Genomic DNA, 19506 nt, shown 5'->3' with positions numbered 1-19506 from the left:
TGTGAGGCAAAAAGGGAGGCATGTCAAAGTTGTCCAAATACCTGTTTAGGAGCTACCTAATTCCAGAATTTAGACAGTCAAGTCACTAAACAAACAGACTCATTTTTAAAAGTTATAATCCACCAACAGTTTCATAAATCGTTATTGACTTCAGTGGAGCTAAGATGCAAAGCTGGCACTCAAGCTACTGTTTTAGATTTAGCATTCTGGCAAATCACACCACAATTTTCCATAATTTTAAATAAATTTAAAGAAAGTTGGTTGTTGCTTTTTAAACAGAGAAAACATTGTAGTTATAATGGAAAAAGTCTTTATTACTAAATATATTTATACAATAGTTTTAAATCATAATTCAGTGTGTTTTGAAATTCTGGTAGCATTCTGTCATTCTTTAAATACTCAGACTTATCGCTTTTTCCAGGTGAATTTCCGTCTGGCTCCCTCTTGACCAGGCTTTTTTCGTTCCTTCACACGTGGGTCATATGTTAGTAGTCCAGCTACAAAACACAGAAAAGCACCCATTTGTTTACTGTTGTTAGTTAATATTACAGATATACTACATGTGGGGGATTCAAGGCAGCCAATAACTTTGCATATGAATTGTAACATCTAGAAAGATAAGAGTTCAGTATAAAACACTTGAAAGGAATTTAATCAGATCCTCTAACATTTTAACTTTTCTTTAGTAACTGAACTTTCTTCACATTTTACTTTACAAACCACTAAAGAAATCCCACATTGTTTTATACCTATGTTGCTTAATCCTTTAGAGCAGTGGTCTCCAAAACTTTTTTTAATTGTGCACTCCTATCAGTAAAATATTTCTGAGCATACACCCCCAATATGTGTGTATTTATTCATTTATAAATTATATACGCTACTGAAATTCTAAGATTTTCTTCCTGCCCCCCAGTGGATCATCTTGCACAACACTGGGATGCACACACCCCACTTTAGAGACCATTGCTTTAAAGTACACTTAGTGTTTCCAAAGTGTATCTGACAATGTCCAAAACCTGTTCAGAATTATGCTGATCTCATTATAGATAACCAGCTCATTACAACGTCAGTTTACAGGGGTATTCCTAGCAAGTCATACTTGTCAGTACTGAAAAACTATAAATCAAAGAAACTTGTTGCAAAGATACTAGCATGAAGACAGCTTTACTTCCTCGGATGGCAATAGAGTGAAAAAAATCACAGCTGTTGTGCCAGTAATACACACAGGTATTCTCCCTACTAATCCAGAAAGAATATTGTTAAAAGCTCACTGTTCATAATTCTGTATCTGTTGAAACAGTATGGCATCTAACCACTGAGAAGCATCAAATACTGCAGCTATCCAAAGAAGTTCTATCTTATTCTAGGTAACCTGTAAACTCTAAATAAAGCAAGAGAGGAAAGAAGCTCCTTCAGTCTGGCTAGTTGCATGTAGTATGTTTATGCTCATTACTATCCCTTCAAAGCTAACCTTCTAGTGTTTAAGTTTGAGAATAAAACTTTTTTAAACATGAACAAGAGGTGACTAACCAAGTAAAACAAAATACAATCTTAGTACCTTACAGCTCACTAATGTCTGGTCCAGATTTATTTGTTAGTGAATATACATTCATGTTTTGTGATTCTATGTTGAAGCAATATAAGCTCGTTAATAGACCTAAGAGGTCATGAACAGATGGAAAAATGCTCAAGAAGTCATTCAAAATGCACACAAAGGATGCTAGGAAACAAGTGAAAATAATTTATAAATAAATGCAGATCCCTTTCATAGAATATAGCAGGTTTCACTGGGATTATTTACTCAAATTTGCACTATCTGATCTTTAATGATCCTTGTATTAATTCCGTTAATTACCAGAAACACATTAAGAAACACTGAAATAATTTCAAATCCTACCTTGCCTCATGAATTCCACCTCCTTTTCTGTCACGAAACTCCTTAAGGCTTTTGCAGATGCTAAACGTATTGCTCCAGCCTGTGCAGATCTTCCTCCACCAGAGACTGTGCAAACCATATCATGTTTTCCAACTCTGTCAAGAAACTGGAAAGGGAACAACAACTGTTCTCTAAAAATAAAAAATAATAATCACAATAATAAAAATTAAATATATACATGTATATAAAGATACATGCTATGTACATTTCTTATAGTATATACAAAACCAGTTAACTTTCAGGCAGAGATCCAGAAAGGCATTCATATCTCTCATTTCCTACTGATATCAACTAAATAAATGGGAAATTAGGAGCATATTCAAACTGCCAATGGTAAGTATTTTAAGTTCAGTTTTACAATTACTTTTGTTTGACTAATTATCTATAGATGCCAAGATCCATCAGCTCTGGATATTCAAACTGATCACTCTCTCACTCTATTCTTGAGCTCAGAAACCACAATATAAAAGTCACATAAGGGATAGAAACCTTCTTATGTCAGCCTTATTAAGAAGTCTTCTGTATATCAGACTCTGCACATCCTCCAAAATCTGAAGCTTTACATGAAGTGTCTCACCTTGTTTGCTTCCACTATGTTACTGTATGCCAGAGTAATTACACATGCATACAATTTGCAAATCTCTCAGGAAACACTAAAAGACACTGGTTATTATTTACTTATTTTAAAAATAAACTGCAAGTCCTTTCTAAGTGGACCAAAATTTGAACTACCCAAATAGTCTGTGCTCTTGGTTTTTGCATCCCTTTAGAAAGGGAGAGACAAGAAACACAGAACAAGGCTTACCTACAAGTTCTTATACCACTGACTCCTGAAAACTAGGAGGAAAAGCAAGACCAATTTTCATAAAACAGATAGTTATGCAGAAACAAGAACATAGCATCAACTCTGTGGAACAGCACCAAAATATAATTGCATGGCATGACTTTTGGTGCAATAATTTAAGTACAGTAAGAATACAGCATTTCATAGTGCTCTCACCTGTCCTGCAGCACTGGGAAGTAATGTAAAACATCTGTTCCATTCACTGTAATTTTTCCAGTCCCATTGTCATAAACTACTGCAGTAGCTCTTGCGGTTTTTCTTGTACCTTAAAGGAATTAAGACCAATCTGTTATGAGGCTTCAATATTCTACAGAACTTCAAGTGCCCAAGAAGTTATTAAAGTGTTGAGATTTGCTTACAGTACCAGCTGTTTCTTTTTGGAGGCTGAGGCAATAAAAAAAAATTAAGAGAAGGAAATAAACACAAACAATGAACAACTAGCTTTCAATATATTTTAAATCAATATCTATGGGGGGGGGGGGAGCGTGTGTTGGGAGGAGGTAGAGGTAACACTCTACTTCCCATAACTTCAGTGTATCAGGACACTTTCTTGACCTGGTGATGTCACAGTATATGAAAATAAACAGTTTGTTGTACACCTATGTTTACCGTAAATACAATTTCTAGTAATGTTAAAATACTTTACAAAATCATACAAAGGTACAGAAGTTTAAGAATATTCACATGGAAAAGGTTAACACGGTAGTTATACTGGTATAAGCAATGCCTATGCATCATTTAGTATGGTGTCCTCAGAAATTACTACCTAAAGTTAGTTCTCTCTAAGTGCATTAGCTTAAAGTTAAACCATGACGAACTCTGTGCTAAAGCCTAAGACCAATCTTCTGTAGCACAAATGAAGCAGTCATTCTGATAAAGGAATTATGAAACAAGTTAGACATTTTTCTTAATTTAGGGGGGTGATGGGACACAAACAAGACTGTTCTTGAACTTACAAATCTGATGGCTTTTCTTAAATAACAAGGGTTGCATGTTTATCAAACTTCAATAACTACTGTTCTGAAGACACTATTGAAAACAAGCATGGATTAATCCCAGTTTGGCGCGCTCACATCTCCTTGTTGTCACGTCATCTTGAAGCCAACCCAGCTAGAACAGAGCTCTCTAGCCATTTTGCCCCTCAAATTCTCTGCAACCTTTGGTTCTTACTATCATCTGCTGCCTGCTGCTTAAGAATACACGTCATCTCTGACTAAGATTCCTCTTAAATGTACAGCATAGATATAAAGTGTGTGTGTGTGTGTGTGCATATGCTTTGTCCAGAAAGCCGTCACACTTCCGTATCCATGTTGTTGCTACATTATTTTTTCTAGGCAATCACTCATCATATATCATATCATTCTCCCACTATGTGACCCTCCACTGAAAACGTAACCAGCCTGTGTTTAGAAGATACAGAGACCTTCGTGGCTTTTCTCTAACATCCCCTCTGTCTTGGTACCAATGATTGATTCCCATCTCTGTCCCATACTGCTATCTGTGGTTCGTCCACTTGTTTAAAAAATTTAGGAATTCCCCCTTTGCATTTGCCTAGGCTGTTTGTAAATATCCAAACACCTTGCTTATCTATTCTTTGCATCTTCAAAATTCTCCTTTGCTGGACTGCCTACAAAAGTCATGATAAAGGTTACTTAGTGGTCTAAGCATGCCACTTTTATACTAAGCAACAACACTGTTACATCCATGGAATTCTCCATATTTGTTTGTGCTCCCTCAGTCCCCCGCCCTTTATGTTCAACAGTCAACTCTTGCCAGCAATTAAAGTCCTTTTGTATCCTACAACATGTAGCACAACAGGGTCCTCTCTACAGAGGTACTACTGTATAGAAATACAGATAAAAACTAACAGTTGATAGACTCTGTGCCAAAAACTTCCACTTTGTTACCAGGCCATGTCATAACTTAGTATGCCATAACATAATTAATTATACATGCAATATACACATAAGCATATAAAATGAAGTAGTGACACATTCAGCAGTGTTGTACATACTATAAAGAAAGTAGTGTGAAGAGCAAAAAATTCTGCATCATTACCAACCAACTTGAAATTATTACCTTCACCGGTGCTGAAGGCCACTCCTCGCTCATCATACTTCAAGGGCTCAATAACCACCTTTTGTAACTGTGCAGGAACTTCTTTGGAAAACTTTTGTATATACTTCTCCGTGATGTCACAACATGGCAACGTCACCAATTTTTGTAAGAGTTGAATAAATCTTGAATACTGTAGACAACAAGACTTCATTAAAGGATGCAAGTGTAATTGCATTTGCTAAAACTTTCTATTTTTATATAATTGATCTTTCCTACTTCACTTTTATTGATGATTTCTGACAAGATGACACTTTTGCACCTACATGCTGATTTAAGAACAGCATGCAGATGCATCATTTTCTGTGTGACTAAAGATACCTAGTTCTTTCTTCAGGCAACAATGAAACTTTAATTCAAAGCATAACCAACCCCTTTGTAATACAGGATTATTGTATTAGAATGAAGTTCATCTCACTTTTAAAAAGAAAACATTGAGTGTGTGGGGGTCTTCATTCTTTTATTATTGTTTTATTAAAATGGCAAAAGGAAACAATTTTCACCTCATTTTCAGTAAGTCAGCATGTTCACTGACTTGGAAATAATTTTATTTCACTAAACTGAACCTCTTAAATGATTATATTTCATAATATATACAGGAAATACCTATCTATCTATCTTTGGCTGTTCAAGCTGAGTTACTTTAATGTTTATGATTTCCTTTAAAACTGAACAATCAAGCTATTTAAAAATTCAAGAGATACTTGACTTAAAGGGCAACCTCTTGAAATAAATTATCCTTTGCTACTGTGTGGTTCTCCTTCCCCCTTACACCCCCCCCTCCAAAGTTCTTCAACATGTGATTAAAGAGTAAACACCACTGTGTTAACCCATTCACAGGGTGCTAAAAGCTGGGATGTCCTGTTATGAAGTGTTACTGGCAGGAGCACTAGACAGCTGGTCACTGGATATAAAGGTATGCTATCATCTAAAATGGATTTTTCATATAGATATCATAACCTTATTTTTGAAGTTTTCTTTACTTACAAGCTGTTATTAAAAGTACTTTTTCTTCTCTTTGCTACCAGTCGTCTGCACAAAATTCATTTTTTTCTTGTAACCTAGCAATAGCCCCTGGAACTCTTGACATCACCTAGAAAGCAACTTCTGTCTAACAATACGATACAGACGCGTGGTAAAGAGCAGAAATATAAAAATAAAAATATGAAAAATTATAGAGGCTACAGATGAAGAAAGCTTCCAACAGTTTTCACTTGCAGAGTGCAAAGGAAAAAATATCAATAGCTCTGATTTTGTTTAATAATGCAAACACCACAGCAAATTTTGTTGCAATGTCAAAATATAAGAATTTGAGCAGGTAAGACTGGTAGCTCATAGCAAGACATTTCAAATACATTTAAACAATGTTTGCTCCTATAGGCTGAGGCTTTGTGGAGGCCAGTATGTAAAAGGTTTTGGGGTCTGTTTGTTTTTTTTTTTTTTTTTTAGTTTACTGCAGTCTACTTTTACAGATGTAGAATGTACAAAAACCAAGCAGTGAAGAACACCAAACTGTTTGGCTGTACAACTAGACCAGTTCCTGGCACTCTAAAAAGGAAAAACAGCCATTCCAAATGCAGGAGCTACTGAAGACACTGAAGTCACAACTGCTTCTACTGTGAGCAAGATAGAAGAAGTCTCCTGGGTATACCAGGATGGAGAATTTACAACAGTGATTATGGACCACAATCTGCTCAAGACCTTTTCACATCTCCCATAGACAAGGAAGCCATCACGTTACTGTTCTGGATGACCAGTGAGCAAAGGGCACATTTGCTGCTGCTATGCTATTTTTGCAATGATGGTGTCCACAGGACAGAAGAGATTGAAGAACACTGTTTCTAGGTGAGAAAATACCTGGGATGCTCAGACAAATAGTGTTATACTCTCTGGCACTATCACATTCAAGCTTAAACTTCCAAAAGAAAAATGAAGCTGGCCACACAGACCAAACCCGCTGTTACAAAATCTAATGCTATTTAGAGGACTGTAGGAAAAAGCTCTGAGTGAGGAAATAAGTGTAGTCTTATTCCCAGAGATACATGTAAAGGACTCCAAATCTAGACAGTGATACAGTTTGCAGATACTGGCAAAACTGCAAAACCTGCCTCTCTCCCACCATATTCGTATCATGTGTATTCTGATATTTGATTCTGTAGCCAGTCACTAAGAAAAAGGACTCCTTATTTCTGATCAGCCTTCTCTGTGATTTTTCTATCATTATCATGTCCTTCTTAAGATTAAATAATCAGAAACTCTGTGCAGGTTTACCATTACACAAATCCATCATGTTTCCCATCTTGAACATTTACCCTTTCTCTACAATAAGCAACAGAGGTTCTAGCCCTGTCCGTTCTTCATCTGTAGCTAGAAAAATTGACTACTTCTATCATGAAGTGTTCCTATAGTCCATTCCTGACTACATAATTAGATGACAAGGAACAAGTGCTCTGTGCCTCACAATGTTACCAGGAGAAAAACTAAACTATGTCAGTAACAATGGAAAACCCTTAATAGTTCTGTACTGTGCTAGATAAAAAAAAAAGCAAAACAGGTCACTTCTCAAGACAACATGAATGTGACAGTGCTGTGAGCATATATAGACTTTATGAGAAGGAAGAAAATTCTTTTGAAGAGCACCTGCTTCTACATAGCACCTTTTCAGTATCCAAAAATGCACCCAGAGTCCATATTTTTAAGACACAAGCCTCCTTAAGATTAGAAAGATTAATTACTTACATCATCATCTGACAGTTTTTCTAACAACATTTCTTCCAATTCAATCTTAGTCAGCCATCTGCTGCCAGCCAGGTTTCTGTTTAAAATATCACATATATTCTCCCTTTAATTAACCATGCAATTAGAGTTACATCACAAAGGACCACACATACAGTCAGTCTTCGTTCAGAAATACATTTTCCATTACAAATGAATACAGATCACATTCCTATAGTAGACATGAGAAAGCCTATGTTGATTTTAAGAGATCTGTCTTTTGAAAGGGATGGTAACTTCACATGTTGAATTAACCACATGAAAATGAAGAGTATCAGTTATGCATTATTCATATTACTGAAGTCCAAGATTGAGCTAGAGTAATATTGTAACAGTAAGCGATCTTTCCCACAATTTAGGACTTAGTTTTAAAAGCCTGCTGCTGGGAAAAATTTGGTTTACAAGCAGCAAAGAACAAAATCAAAGGCAGAACATTAAAATCAAATTCTAAAGTAACAGAATTTTGCCTCTGGTCTTTACTTTTCTGATCAATACAAAAAACTCCACTAGCAGTAAGCATAGTCAAAGTACTAATGCAGCAATGACACACTGTATTCTATCTACTGTGTAATCTTGACCTGCTCAGCACAGAAATGGCACTGATGATAGCAAAAGCAGAAATTTCTAAGAAAACAGCCTCATACCAAGATGCTAACACAGAGAAAAAGCAATGCTTGAAATAAATCTTTGTGAAATATGTATGATACAAAGTGACCAACTAAACAGCATGCCACCATAAATATACATGCCAACATTATCAGGTAAATTTAAGGCAAAGCTGTAACTAGTTTCTTACCTGTTCAGGTTTTTTTAGAAACAATCTAATGAATGTTTTCAGCAGCATTAAGGAAGCTGTGATTTAGAAAAACACTCCTTTCTGAAGGTGATTTTAAGTAGCACTTCCTCTTAAGTACAATTTTAATGCCTTTCTGAGTCAGGGCATGAGAAACACTTATTTAGAAACAATGCTGGTTTTAACAGCAATTTTTAAAAGTTTCCAATCCCATTGAAGTCAATGGAAGTTTTTACATGTGAAAAGCTATAAATTTATGAAGTAGTTCAAGATCAGGTCCTAACCCTACAGTTAATATTACAGAATGCATCCACAATAGATTATTTTCTGGGGAAAAAAAAAAAAAAGAAACAAAACAATCCTTCTCACCCACCCCTCTACCTACACTTCCAAGATAAATTATCCAGGCTAGTCTCAGAGGAAGTATCATATCCAGTATGGAAAATAAGTCTCAAAAAAATCCTTTAAATTCTCTGAGCTTTTACAAACCTAACAGGGAAAAACCCTTTCAACTCTGACTACCTTTAGGTCATTTTTCACATCAGTAAATCCACTGTCTGAGCTCTGTAAGGAGTCAGGTTATTTTTCAGCTGCGTACACCAAGAAACTAAATTCATTTGTTCTCTTGTCTGCTCAGAAGCTAACATGAATCTATGATAAAACATTCTGTGGGTCATAAGACACTATTTATATCATGAAGAAACATGAACTTCTGTTATTTAAGAAATTGAAATAATCTCAGCAAATTAATCCTTTCTCTTCCTAACATAAATAACAAATGGCTGAAATTAAGAAATGACAAACCAACATGATGTGCAACTGGAACAGCACATAAATCTGGCTAGAAAATACACAGCAAGCACAAAGATAAAAACAACTTGGACAGTGAAAAAGTAACTATAGAGAAAAGCAATAAGTGCCAAAATCAAAACTTTATAGCTGTATCCATTTCTTTAAAAGACTTGCTTAATATTCTAATATATCAAAAAATTATTGCAAAAAATCTCAAAATAGAAAATCAAGAAAACAGCCTAAGAGAAGAAAACAGTTCTTAACGCATATACCCATTTCAAAGACAATCCTGACTGTATGCACTAAGAAACTAACAACTGCAGCATCTCCCATAGCTTCTTCTGGCTGACATCTTTTCTGTCCAGTGGCTAACTAGCTGAAGAGCTTGCTGTGCATACCAGAGAAGTTAAAGAGGAAAAAGAAGAGAAACTAAATTCAATTGCTAATAATGGTGATATTTAAACAAATCCAATCAAATAAACTTTTCTAAAATTACTATAGTTTTTGATGATTTAGCTGTTCAAAGCTATGAGAAGAAAAATAGTGACATTAAGGATTTTGATACTCTTCAAGTTAAATATTAGTAAGCAAAAATATTCAAGAACTGTAATTAATGAAAGGCTATTAAAGAGCTCAGCTTTAGGCCTTAGGATTTTTCCAACAGATAAGCAACTTATTTGGTATTTTAAAAGGCCTTGTTTTCTTACAAAGAGTTTTCCTCCTTTTTCAAAAACCCTTTAATAAAGAAATAATTAGAAAGCGTCAGATACAGAAACATAGATATTCTCTACTTATTTTCAAATCACACTTCAGAACTTTTATATAGGAGAGAATATTGAAAAGAGCACAGAGAGATTAAAGAGCAAGAGAAATAGGTGGGCTTTCCCTATTTTAGCAATGAGAAGTGAGCACTCCACACGTACATACTACAGGTAAGACTTTGCAACCTGAAATTACCATACAAATATTAGACAAGGAATAGGGAAAAAGTCTGAAAATGTGTTTGTGGAATAAAAGGCAAGTAGGGTCAGGAACTACAAGAAGTGCCAAAACATAATATTGAAGCATTTTAAGAAAACTAGTATCAATACTCATTCTAAGTGGAAGTTTACCTTTTTTCCTTCTGAGGAGGAAGGTCTTGAGCTGTCAGTTGGTCTTGATATTTCTGAACATCCAGCAATTTTTCATATGATTCCTAAAATGTATATGGAAAAAGTATTTAAATGCATTTTTCCATTTAATACTTAAATTTTGTTATTTAGAACACATTTACATGGTTTTACTCTCCAAACACTTAAAATGCAGAGGTCAGAAAACAATCAGAGCTCTGACAATTAAAAACAAGATATAGCAAGTTAAATCTAAACCAACAAACATTCAGACAGTATATGTAATATTTTCATATGCAGTTCAAAGTAATTAATTTTGAATTCTGCTATTTTTATTCAACAGTGTTTGTTGCCTTCTTACATATGCTTGTCAAAAAAAAAAAATAATTCTCAACTGTATACAGAAAGGCAACTACATTTGTATAATGGATGTAACTCCAAAACATACTGCAGTGTAATTTCATCAGTGCATCCACATTTTAGTTTGACTTCCTCAAAATACTGACAAGTTTTAAGATTGTAAATAATTTCATTTCGTTAGATTTTTGTACATTTAGAGTGTCAGCTTTATTGATGGCCTGTATCAGTCAGAACTCCCTCTTACCCAGGCCTGTCTATAGGGACACATAAAGTTGTACGTTTACCATAATCAGAATTTCTGTTCTTTCAAATGTTACAGATATTTACTCTGAATTTTCAGTATTTGTTTTAAACAGTTCTCTCGAAATTCTTAGCTATGCTATTATTTTCAAACAATGCCGTGACAGTGATTTGCACTTCAGAAAAACAAAAGGAAAAAATATTCAAAAAAGTCACACTGAAAATATTACAAAAGAAACATGCTTTTAATAAAGTATTTTCAGGGTTTTTTTCAGTTCAGAAACTTTCAGAGACTATTTGGTTCTAAAATATAACATCTAATACTCTGAATTACAACAGTGATTCAAATCACAAGTTAAATAGGAGTATTTGGATAAATAATTATAAATTATATTGAAACAAAACAGGATTGTTGTACTACAAAGTACTTATATGCCAAATAATTTACTTCCATTAACGAGTGAAAATAGAAAGCTTATAATCACTTTCATATACCTTATTAATATAATGAGTTTTAGCAAATACTAGAGAGAAACTACAGTGTAAGAATTAGTGGTGACAAGGAACAATGTTGTTTGTTTTTTTCTTTGTATTACTTACAAAAAACTGTAAAAGAAGAAATGTGAGAGAGCCCTGTATTGTCTGAAATTAACCAATGAAATACTCGTTCTTAACATAATACTGGGATTTGCAACAGGATGCAACGGAATTTCTGCAACAGTTTACATTAAAAAAAATAAAACACAAAACAAAAACGCCTTGCCCAGTTATAAACACCTACTGTTCAAGCTGATTTATCCACTAATACAAAAATACACCCACACATATACTAAAAATATTTGTACTTAAAGTGTATGAACTACGAACAGATTGTTATCCGAGCTGCACTCAAAGCATTTAAACAGGGACAATTCACTCAAGTCTTTGATGCGGGTCATTGGTGACATTTTTAACAGCACAGTGGAACAGAAGTATTTTTGGAATAACTTCACAGTATAAAATCCTGAAGTACAAAATTGTTCACTTTTCTTTGAGACAGAATAAGAACTCATTATAGTGGTATGCCTTTCAGAAATGCTGTATTTTTGATAGAGATAACTGTATCAGATAGGAACTAGGAAAATTTTTCAACTTAAAAAAGTCTATTTATATGATGTTTCCTGTGTCTGAAGATAAAAGAGCACAACAAATCCTAGTTTCAAATATTTCCAAACCTCACAAATATATCTGTAGGTCTCTAAGATAACAAGATATGGTAGCACTACTTTGGGCAAGATTCATGTCACATCACTCTAATAATCTTAACAGCTCCCTTCAGAGCTGACTATTAGGCTGCAAAAATTATTGGCCATACATTAAAAGCACAGACATGGTTTGGGTTAGAGGGCATGAGGTATGCCTGACACCAAGCAATTTTTAAGCATCTGTAGTTAGACATGAAAAAGAACCAGTATGGAAGCTTCTGCTCTGGACTATAGAGGGAGGGAAGAGAAGGGGAAGGAGGGCTGTGGCTGCCCCTCAGCTACCTGGGGAGAGCTTCGTTGGAACAGGCTTAGAGATTCCTGCGAGCTCCGTGAGTTTCTGCATTCGGAAGAAGTCAAATCAGGCATGAAGAAGTTATTTTGGTGTTAGATGATCAGAAGAGGTACAGGGTTACTAGGTCTTATGAATGTATAAGGAGGTTTTTCACTTTACTGCTAGCCTCTTGGCTTACCTCTTGCCTTCACAAGGCACAGAGCATCACCTTCCTACCTAGCAAAAGCAACCTCCAGTCTGCCTCCTCACAAATACCCATCACCTTCACTACACTCTGGTATATACATTTATGTATTGGAACGGTCAGCAAAAAATACACGAACCAGGAGCTCAACAAACACACAACTATATCACAGTTTTTTAATAAAGGGCAGGGGGAAGGAATCACAGTTTTTACCTTAGGACAGACTATAGTCAGAATTGCTTCTAAAGAGCAATGAAGTATTTTCAGGTAACATGACACAAGTTAAAGGAAGACTTAAGGATTCTGTCATGATATTCAGAAACTACTGATAAACACAGGCAACTAAAATGATATGGGTTGCCACCCACTAGCTTTTAGCCTCAGAAATTCATTTTTACAACAAAGAAACCTTCACAACAGCTGGAACAGTAAGATTTTCCTGAAGACCCTCCCTCAGTATTCCCAAGGAACAGCACCACTCCACAGCCTGTTTAAGTTCTAAGAATATGCACTTCTAAGAATTAAAATGATCTCTTTAAACTGTTCTGGTTAAATTACAGTAATCATGTCCATTCATACAAAGAACCCTTTACACAGGAGATGAAGTCAAATTACATTAAAAAAGTAGTATTTTAAAATACTTCCAAGTGTAAGAGAAATGCTAAATATAATTTCCCGCATATTTCTGGCAATGAAAGTGGACTTGCATCTCTTATGAAATAAAATTTTGGTCTGAAGTACTAAAAAAAAATTAATGCATGTATTTAATCTACGTATAGAGATGAAGTCAACGGACTAAAAGAACCACTCACATGTGAAGTAAACTACGTGGATGAGCCTTTGCAAAATCAGGAATCACATGTAATGCCCAATAATTTATCTGGCAAGTCTTCACTCCTCAACAGCTAAAGAAAGCTTCTGAAGACACACTTGCTTTTTCAAAGCTGGCAGGTGAAGATTTTACTAATCACTTCAGGATTCAATAGTCCAATTCATGAATGTACACATCTGTGTGTCTTGTAAACTCAGCTATTACACAATCAAAATAGCTGATTTTACAAGATTGGCTATGTACTGAAATGCTTCCATTTCTAACAGAGAGATCAAATTTCAGATCTCTACAAGGATGCTCTCTTTTAAAATAAAAAAATAATATTCTTATTTTACCCTGCATAAAAAATTTAGCAAAGAAATTAGCAAATGGAACCCTAGAAGGAGAGATTTTTATGGGAAGAAAAATTTAACATTTTGGTTAAAATATGCTGCAGAGCCCACATTCTACATCATAGTTTGAATTTTTCTTTGCTTCTTATGTGGTTTTTGACTTCAGCATATACTTTGGAGTTTTTTAGGGTTTGGTTTTTTAAGAGTTAAAATGCTCTATTACTAGAGCATTTACCTCTGATCTACCACCTGATATTTCTAAAAAAGTACAAGAAGCACAATTACATAAAATTATTAGTTTGCTCAACAGAATGGTATGAAGAGACCATTTCATCTTGTTCTGCACATTACAAAAATATATTACTCTGAAAAACTTTTAAGTTAAGCGATGATCAAATATGCTATCAAACATTTGTGAAATTGTGTTTCATGCAATAAACATTCTTTTGTGCATCAGAAGAAATATAAATTGTCCTTTTCCCTACAGCTAAACTTTATTCAACAGGCAGAACAAAGACAACAATGGAGTAAAAAGAAAACATCTTTTATGAAAGTTCATTTAATATTCAAGTCATAACAATATATATATTGGCAGTTGTAATACATAGGAATATACACAGTTTATTTTTAGTAAGTTGATAGTATTATTTATTAGCATTAACAAATAATACTGTGACCAGTTATATTACTAGCAACCAAAAAAATTCAAATTCCACATGAGTCTATGTGGTAATTAATGGCATACAAGTTTAAGCTAAATATTATGTTTATCTGATTTATTAGACTTAATGTAGCAATTTAAAGGACATCCTCAAATGGGATTGATTACTTACACTAGACCGTATTAACATACAACCTTTTTTTTCCCCCTAGCCAAATTAATTAGCTTTGAGACTTAAAAATACATTTTCTTAAATACACATTAGTCTAATAAGAGGTTAAAACAGTGTTGGGAATTTCATGCAGATATTGGCTTTTATTTGGCTGACTTAAAAAAAAAACCCTGTTAAACCTCACTTAACGGATTTAGGTTTATAGAAGCCTATTTAATGAAAATATTCAGAAACAGTCGAAGAACACTCAAGTATCCTGTACTAATGAAAAATGCATTTGTCAAACCGATTTGTTTGAAGGTGGTTGCCACGCTCTTAGAAACAAGATGCACACTATTCTTTTAGAGATTTCCAAGGCAAGCTTGCATACTCTTCCTAACTGCTAGGAAGAGCTAAAAATAAACTTGTGCTCCTTGTAAAATTTGTAATTTCTTCATTATGATGGAATGCAACAAAACATCTTGCCCTTGGGTTGCTCTGTTTCAGCCAAAACAAATGCAAATGGCTTGTCAGATGACAGCTGTTTGATAAGGCTCCTCTACAAGACCTGCATGCTTTACTTTTTTCCGTGAAACTTGGGATGAAAGGCAGAAGGCAGGAAGAGAATTAATGTAGCATACAGTCTAAAGGCAATGCTACAACCGTGATTAAGTAGAAAAGTTAAAAGGCACAGATTTTCCACAGCCTCGCTGCGTGCAACCCATCCGTGTAACAAGTTGACAGGCCTAGCGCGTCAGCTCCATCATCCTCTCCGACAGCTAAAACGCAGCATTGCATCCCTTTTCAGAGAAAATTTGCGTCTGCACCATGAAGCGTTGTACATTATTTCTTAGCACTGCAGGGGGCTCAAGTCCATATGGAACCTTCACAAATATTACCACAGATCAAACCAGCGGCGTTTCGAGGCAGATTTGACATACCTATTTAAATGAACAGCAGGGGTCCTCGGGCTGCCTCAGGCTGTGCAGGAGAAAACCTCTGTGGAAAGCCTATGCTGCAGCTCCATTACTCAGCAAAGACACACTCTACATTTATCATTCATTTCATTTCTGCCAGGGCAAGAAGCTCATTTGCCCAAGGTCAACAACAAAAAAAAGGGGGAGGGGGGGTGTTTATTCTCCCAAAGAAATAAATGTACCTGACAAGTGGGGATTTTGTCCTTTGGGTACGCAGAACACAAATAAATATCAGATAATTCTAATAAAAACACTACACTCAGTAAAGCTGTGCATCGAATTCCATAACAAGATTTATTTTTCTGACAACAGACTAACCATAGAACTAACTTTTTAAGGCTATCTAATGAGGAAACAAAATCTGACACGACTGTCCAATTAAATACTTCTGCCTACATTATTAATGCTTTTGTCTTCTGTGAGTACACATAAGAAACACGTCCATCTTTCTATAAAGAGGTTCTCCTAAAGAGGTAGATAATGTTTGTGCCATTGATGGTCATAGATATGAAATGTCTGTTCATAATCCATGTTAAGACCCAGAGTCTAGTGATGTTCTATTAGATACAGCTTTTTTCATAAAGGTAAACAGATGCAGATCCTTTACTCCTGGAACCATACTAATCAGAAAAAGCCTTAAGTTTGCATGAATGGAACAGTCTTAGAAAAATCAATTAAGCAGTTTAAATGCAAATTTTCTTCACACTAAATGTCAGCACAAATAACATTTCCTATAGCTTTGCCCTTCAAGGGGAAAAAAAACCCTATATTCTACAATGAATTTTCCTAGAACTAGCTGTTTTTGTTGTATATGCATTCTCCACTGCTAACCTTATGCTACTAACCAGATACAGCCTACAAGAAAGCATTCAGACTATTCAAACCCAGTCTATAGCCAAAACTGTAAAATAAACCAAAAATTAAAGCAAGGACTATTATGTAGTCTGTTCTCTTAAACGTGACATTAAAATGCCCCTAATAATGGACATTTTGACATAAAAACATACTTTGCATTTAGCTTCAGTGGTGATACTACGGCCTACTGTGAAAACACAAGTAAACTCAGGAGCTCCTGATAACGCATCTCTAGAACAACATGTACTTGACTGGGAGCTAACATTATTTATTATAGATTATAACATACTTACATGCATTAATGCATAATATGACTGCTTGCCAGTATAAAAGAGAAAGTGAAATGGTCGGCCATCTTCTCCCCACTGGATTTCTAATAAAAAGCAAGATTAGACAAGAAAGCTATATACACTCGCTAAAAAAACCCCTTGTATTTAATTGCAGTTCTAAACCTCTTTCATAATACCGATTACCTTTTTAAATATCAGAGAACAAAGACATTTTATGGGTATTCAACCTGTCTGGAAATGTAATGATTTAGACTACCTCGTTAAAAATCAATCTCCATCTGCAATTATAACCAAATATTTAATATAGTATTTCTAAATATCGTTTAACATGAGGGAATCCCTCATGTACATCTTGAATAAACTTTCAAAGACTGTATAGTTGGTATTACAGATAGAAGTATCCATTTTAGAACAGGAAGAAGTACAAATGAAGAGACAACCAAAATCTACATGATTGTGAAAGAGGAAAGATTAACAGCTCTGGAAAACAGTGCTATAAACCCAGAGCAAATTTTTAATTAGTATAATATGTCTAAACTAAACTAAGTATTCATACAATTGTCTTCTGCGGGTAACACAACTGTATTCAGAACTTGGGTGATTTTAGGACTTGTTCATGCTGATATGTTTGGGATATTTAAATACAGAGACCTATGCTATAGTTTACATAATTAGTTCAGCAAGAAAACATACGTTCCATATCATTCAACACATCCAGTTTATTTTATTCATTAAGAAATGTTATTTAAGGACAAATAAATTTCAACTGTGGGGAAAAAAAATTAAACCTAAACATAACATGACAAATATCTTTTCCACATAAAGAAAAGCGACAAAAATAAAATCCTGAGAGCTTTTACAAATTGAACTGTAGAGAAACTCCCAGCCATTTTATCCAGTAAAGTTTCAATGAAGCTGTCTATAAGCTATAGACAAAGGTAAGAGTCCCAGAACCTGTCTGATAAGCAGGATATGTATTGCATTGGAACTTTAAGACATAATACGGCAGAAGTTGAATGGAAAGATTCAAAACTTACTAGAACAGAAAGAATACAGGGAGCTTTTACCCACACATACTACTAATGGAATGTGTGAATTTTCATGTATGCAGCTGTGAAAGCATATTTTATTAAAATTACTGTTTAGGGAACATTCTGAAGTATAAATTTATGTTTTTGTACTTCAAAGTTATCAAAGTCATAATGCATAGACAAGACAAAGCTGCCTTGAGAGATACTTATTGAAAGTGTTATTTTTAGATATAAATACAAAGATATACATTTTTACTAATTAGTTCTTACAGTCCTCAGGACACAGCTAGCATTTCAAAGAATTCTTTAGCCCTGAAAGCATATAGAATAGTAGTTTAGTTCTGCCATAAAACAGCCTTTGGATTTTAAAATTGCATAATGATTAACTTTCTCTTATCCTTTTGCTTTCTACTTTTTACTTCACAATACCGTGAAGTTAGAAAATAATGCATGATACCATTTGAAAGCTAAAATTTCAAAATTTCAGATAATTTAGACAGCTTTCTAAAAGACACACAAAGCCCCAAAAACCTTTATCAATTTATTCCAGGAACAGGAAAAGGAAGAAAGGAAAATGATAAGACGTCACTAATAATCAGAAGTGTCCATCTGGGACTTGATAGCTCAGTGAATGTAGAATTTCACATCCATGCTACTAGTTCATACTAAACATGAGTCAAAAGTGGACAATAGGTTTTGACATATCTTTTAAATATTCGATGTAAAATTAATTTCAGCAAAGCTCTCACTGACCAACATACTGGCATATCACTGACAACTGGGACTTCATAGAGTGTCTCAGGAGCAAGACCAAAGACGGTATGGACATAACCGCAGTATTAGGACTTTCAGGTCAAAACTGAGACATGATTGGGAGAGTTTCCACTCTCCCTATTCTCTCAACTGACAATTTCAAAGCTGTAATTTCTAAGCTTTTAGAGCAATAAAGTTACCAGGAAAACTTTTGGTTTAAAATAGTATTAATGAATATTTTATGGCTGTGATAGACAGCTCTGACAAAAAGCTACTGAATTCAATAAAAGGTTTTCCCGTGACTTCAACAGATTCTGCACATCATCCTACTTATTGTTTATTTTTAAACAATGAAAAACATTTATCTATAGTCAGTTAACAAGATGTATGAAAAGACCACTGGTATTCCAGAATCCAGCAGTATTTTTTATCCTAAAAACCAGAATATCAGACCAGGCTTTTACTGAACATGGCTTAGCAGTTATTAGGAACATGCGGAAAAAGGTAAATCTGTTAAAATAAGGAATTCTACACATGCAAAAATTCTAATACTTTGAAATAATAAGAATTAAAAAAAAAATCTATGAACACTTACTCCTCTGCTCTGGAAAAATTTGAGTAGGATGCTGTAAATAAACAAACAAATATCAGCAAAAGGAAAAAGTTACTTAAAATATCATGCTACAGGTATTCAGAAATGCAACAAAAAAAAAAATCCTACCTTCATCATGGGCCTGGCTTGTTTGTCAAATAAGCCAGAAGGAAAGAGATAGGCAATAGCTCTCTGAAAACAAAAAAGAGATCATATATGTAATTTTTTCCACAAAAGCATCATCAAAACATTTCTTAAGTACTTTCTTGTAGAGAAAAACAGCATAACTTTTGTACAGTAGGCAACCAAATCGGTAAGAAAGAGTGCTGCATATGTGCTGTGCTGAAA

At 34.6% G+C, this 19506-nt stretch overlaps 1 protein-coding gene across 1 annotated transcript in view; it reads right to left on the bottom strand.

The window, feature by feature from the left end:
- Window positions 1-293: 293 nt before the first annotated feature.
- MRPS9 (mitochondrial ribosomal protein S9) overlaps window positions 294-19506 on the bottom strand; it is a 34793-nt gene continuing 15580 nt past the window's right edge. Inside the window, exons 3-11 of the mRNA XM_072849767.1 lie at window positions 19288-19350; window positions 19162-19192; window positions 16786-16865; window positions 10368-10450; window positions 7635-7710; window positions 4860-5028; window positions 2937-3045; window positions 1898-2067; window positions 294-497 (exon numbers count right to left, since the gene is read on the bottom strand). Coding sequence (XP_072705868.1) covers window positions 406-497; window positions 1898-2067; window positions 2937-3045; window positions 4860-5028; window positions 7635-7710; window positions 10368-10450; window positions 16786-16865; window positions 19162-19192; window positions 19288-19350 — 873 coding nt within the window. The 3' untranslated portion in view covers window positions 294-405. The remainder of the gene's footprint in view (window positions 498-1897; window positions 2068-2936; window positions 3046-4859; window positions 5029-7634; window positions 7711-10367; window positions 10451-16785; window positions 16866-19161; window positions 19193-19287; window positions 19351-19506) is intronic.

This window comes from Ciconia boyciana, chromosome 1 (assembly GCF_034638445.1).
Source record: "Ciconia boyciana chromosome 1, ASM3463844v1, whole genome shotgun sequence".
Taxonomy (NCBI): Eukaryota; Metazoa; Chordata; class Aves; order Ciconiiformes; family Ciconiidae; genus Ciconia; species Ciconia boyciana.
The sequence above is the reverse complement of the archived record's forward strand: the minus strand, read 5'-3'. Positions and strand labels throughout refer to the sequence as shown.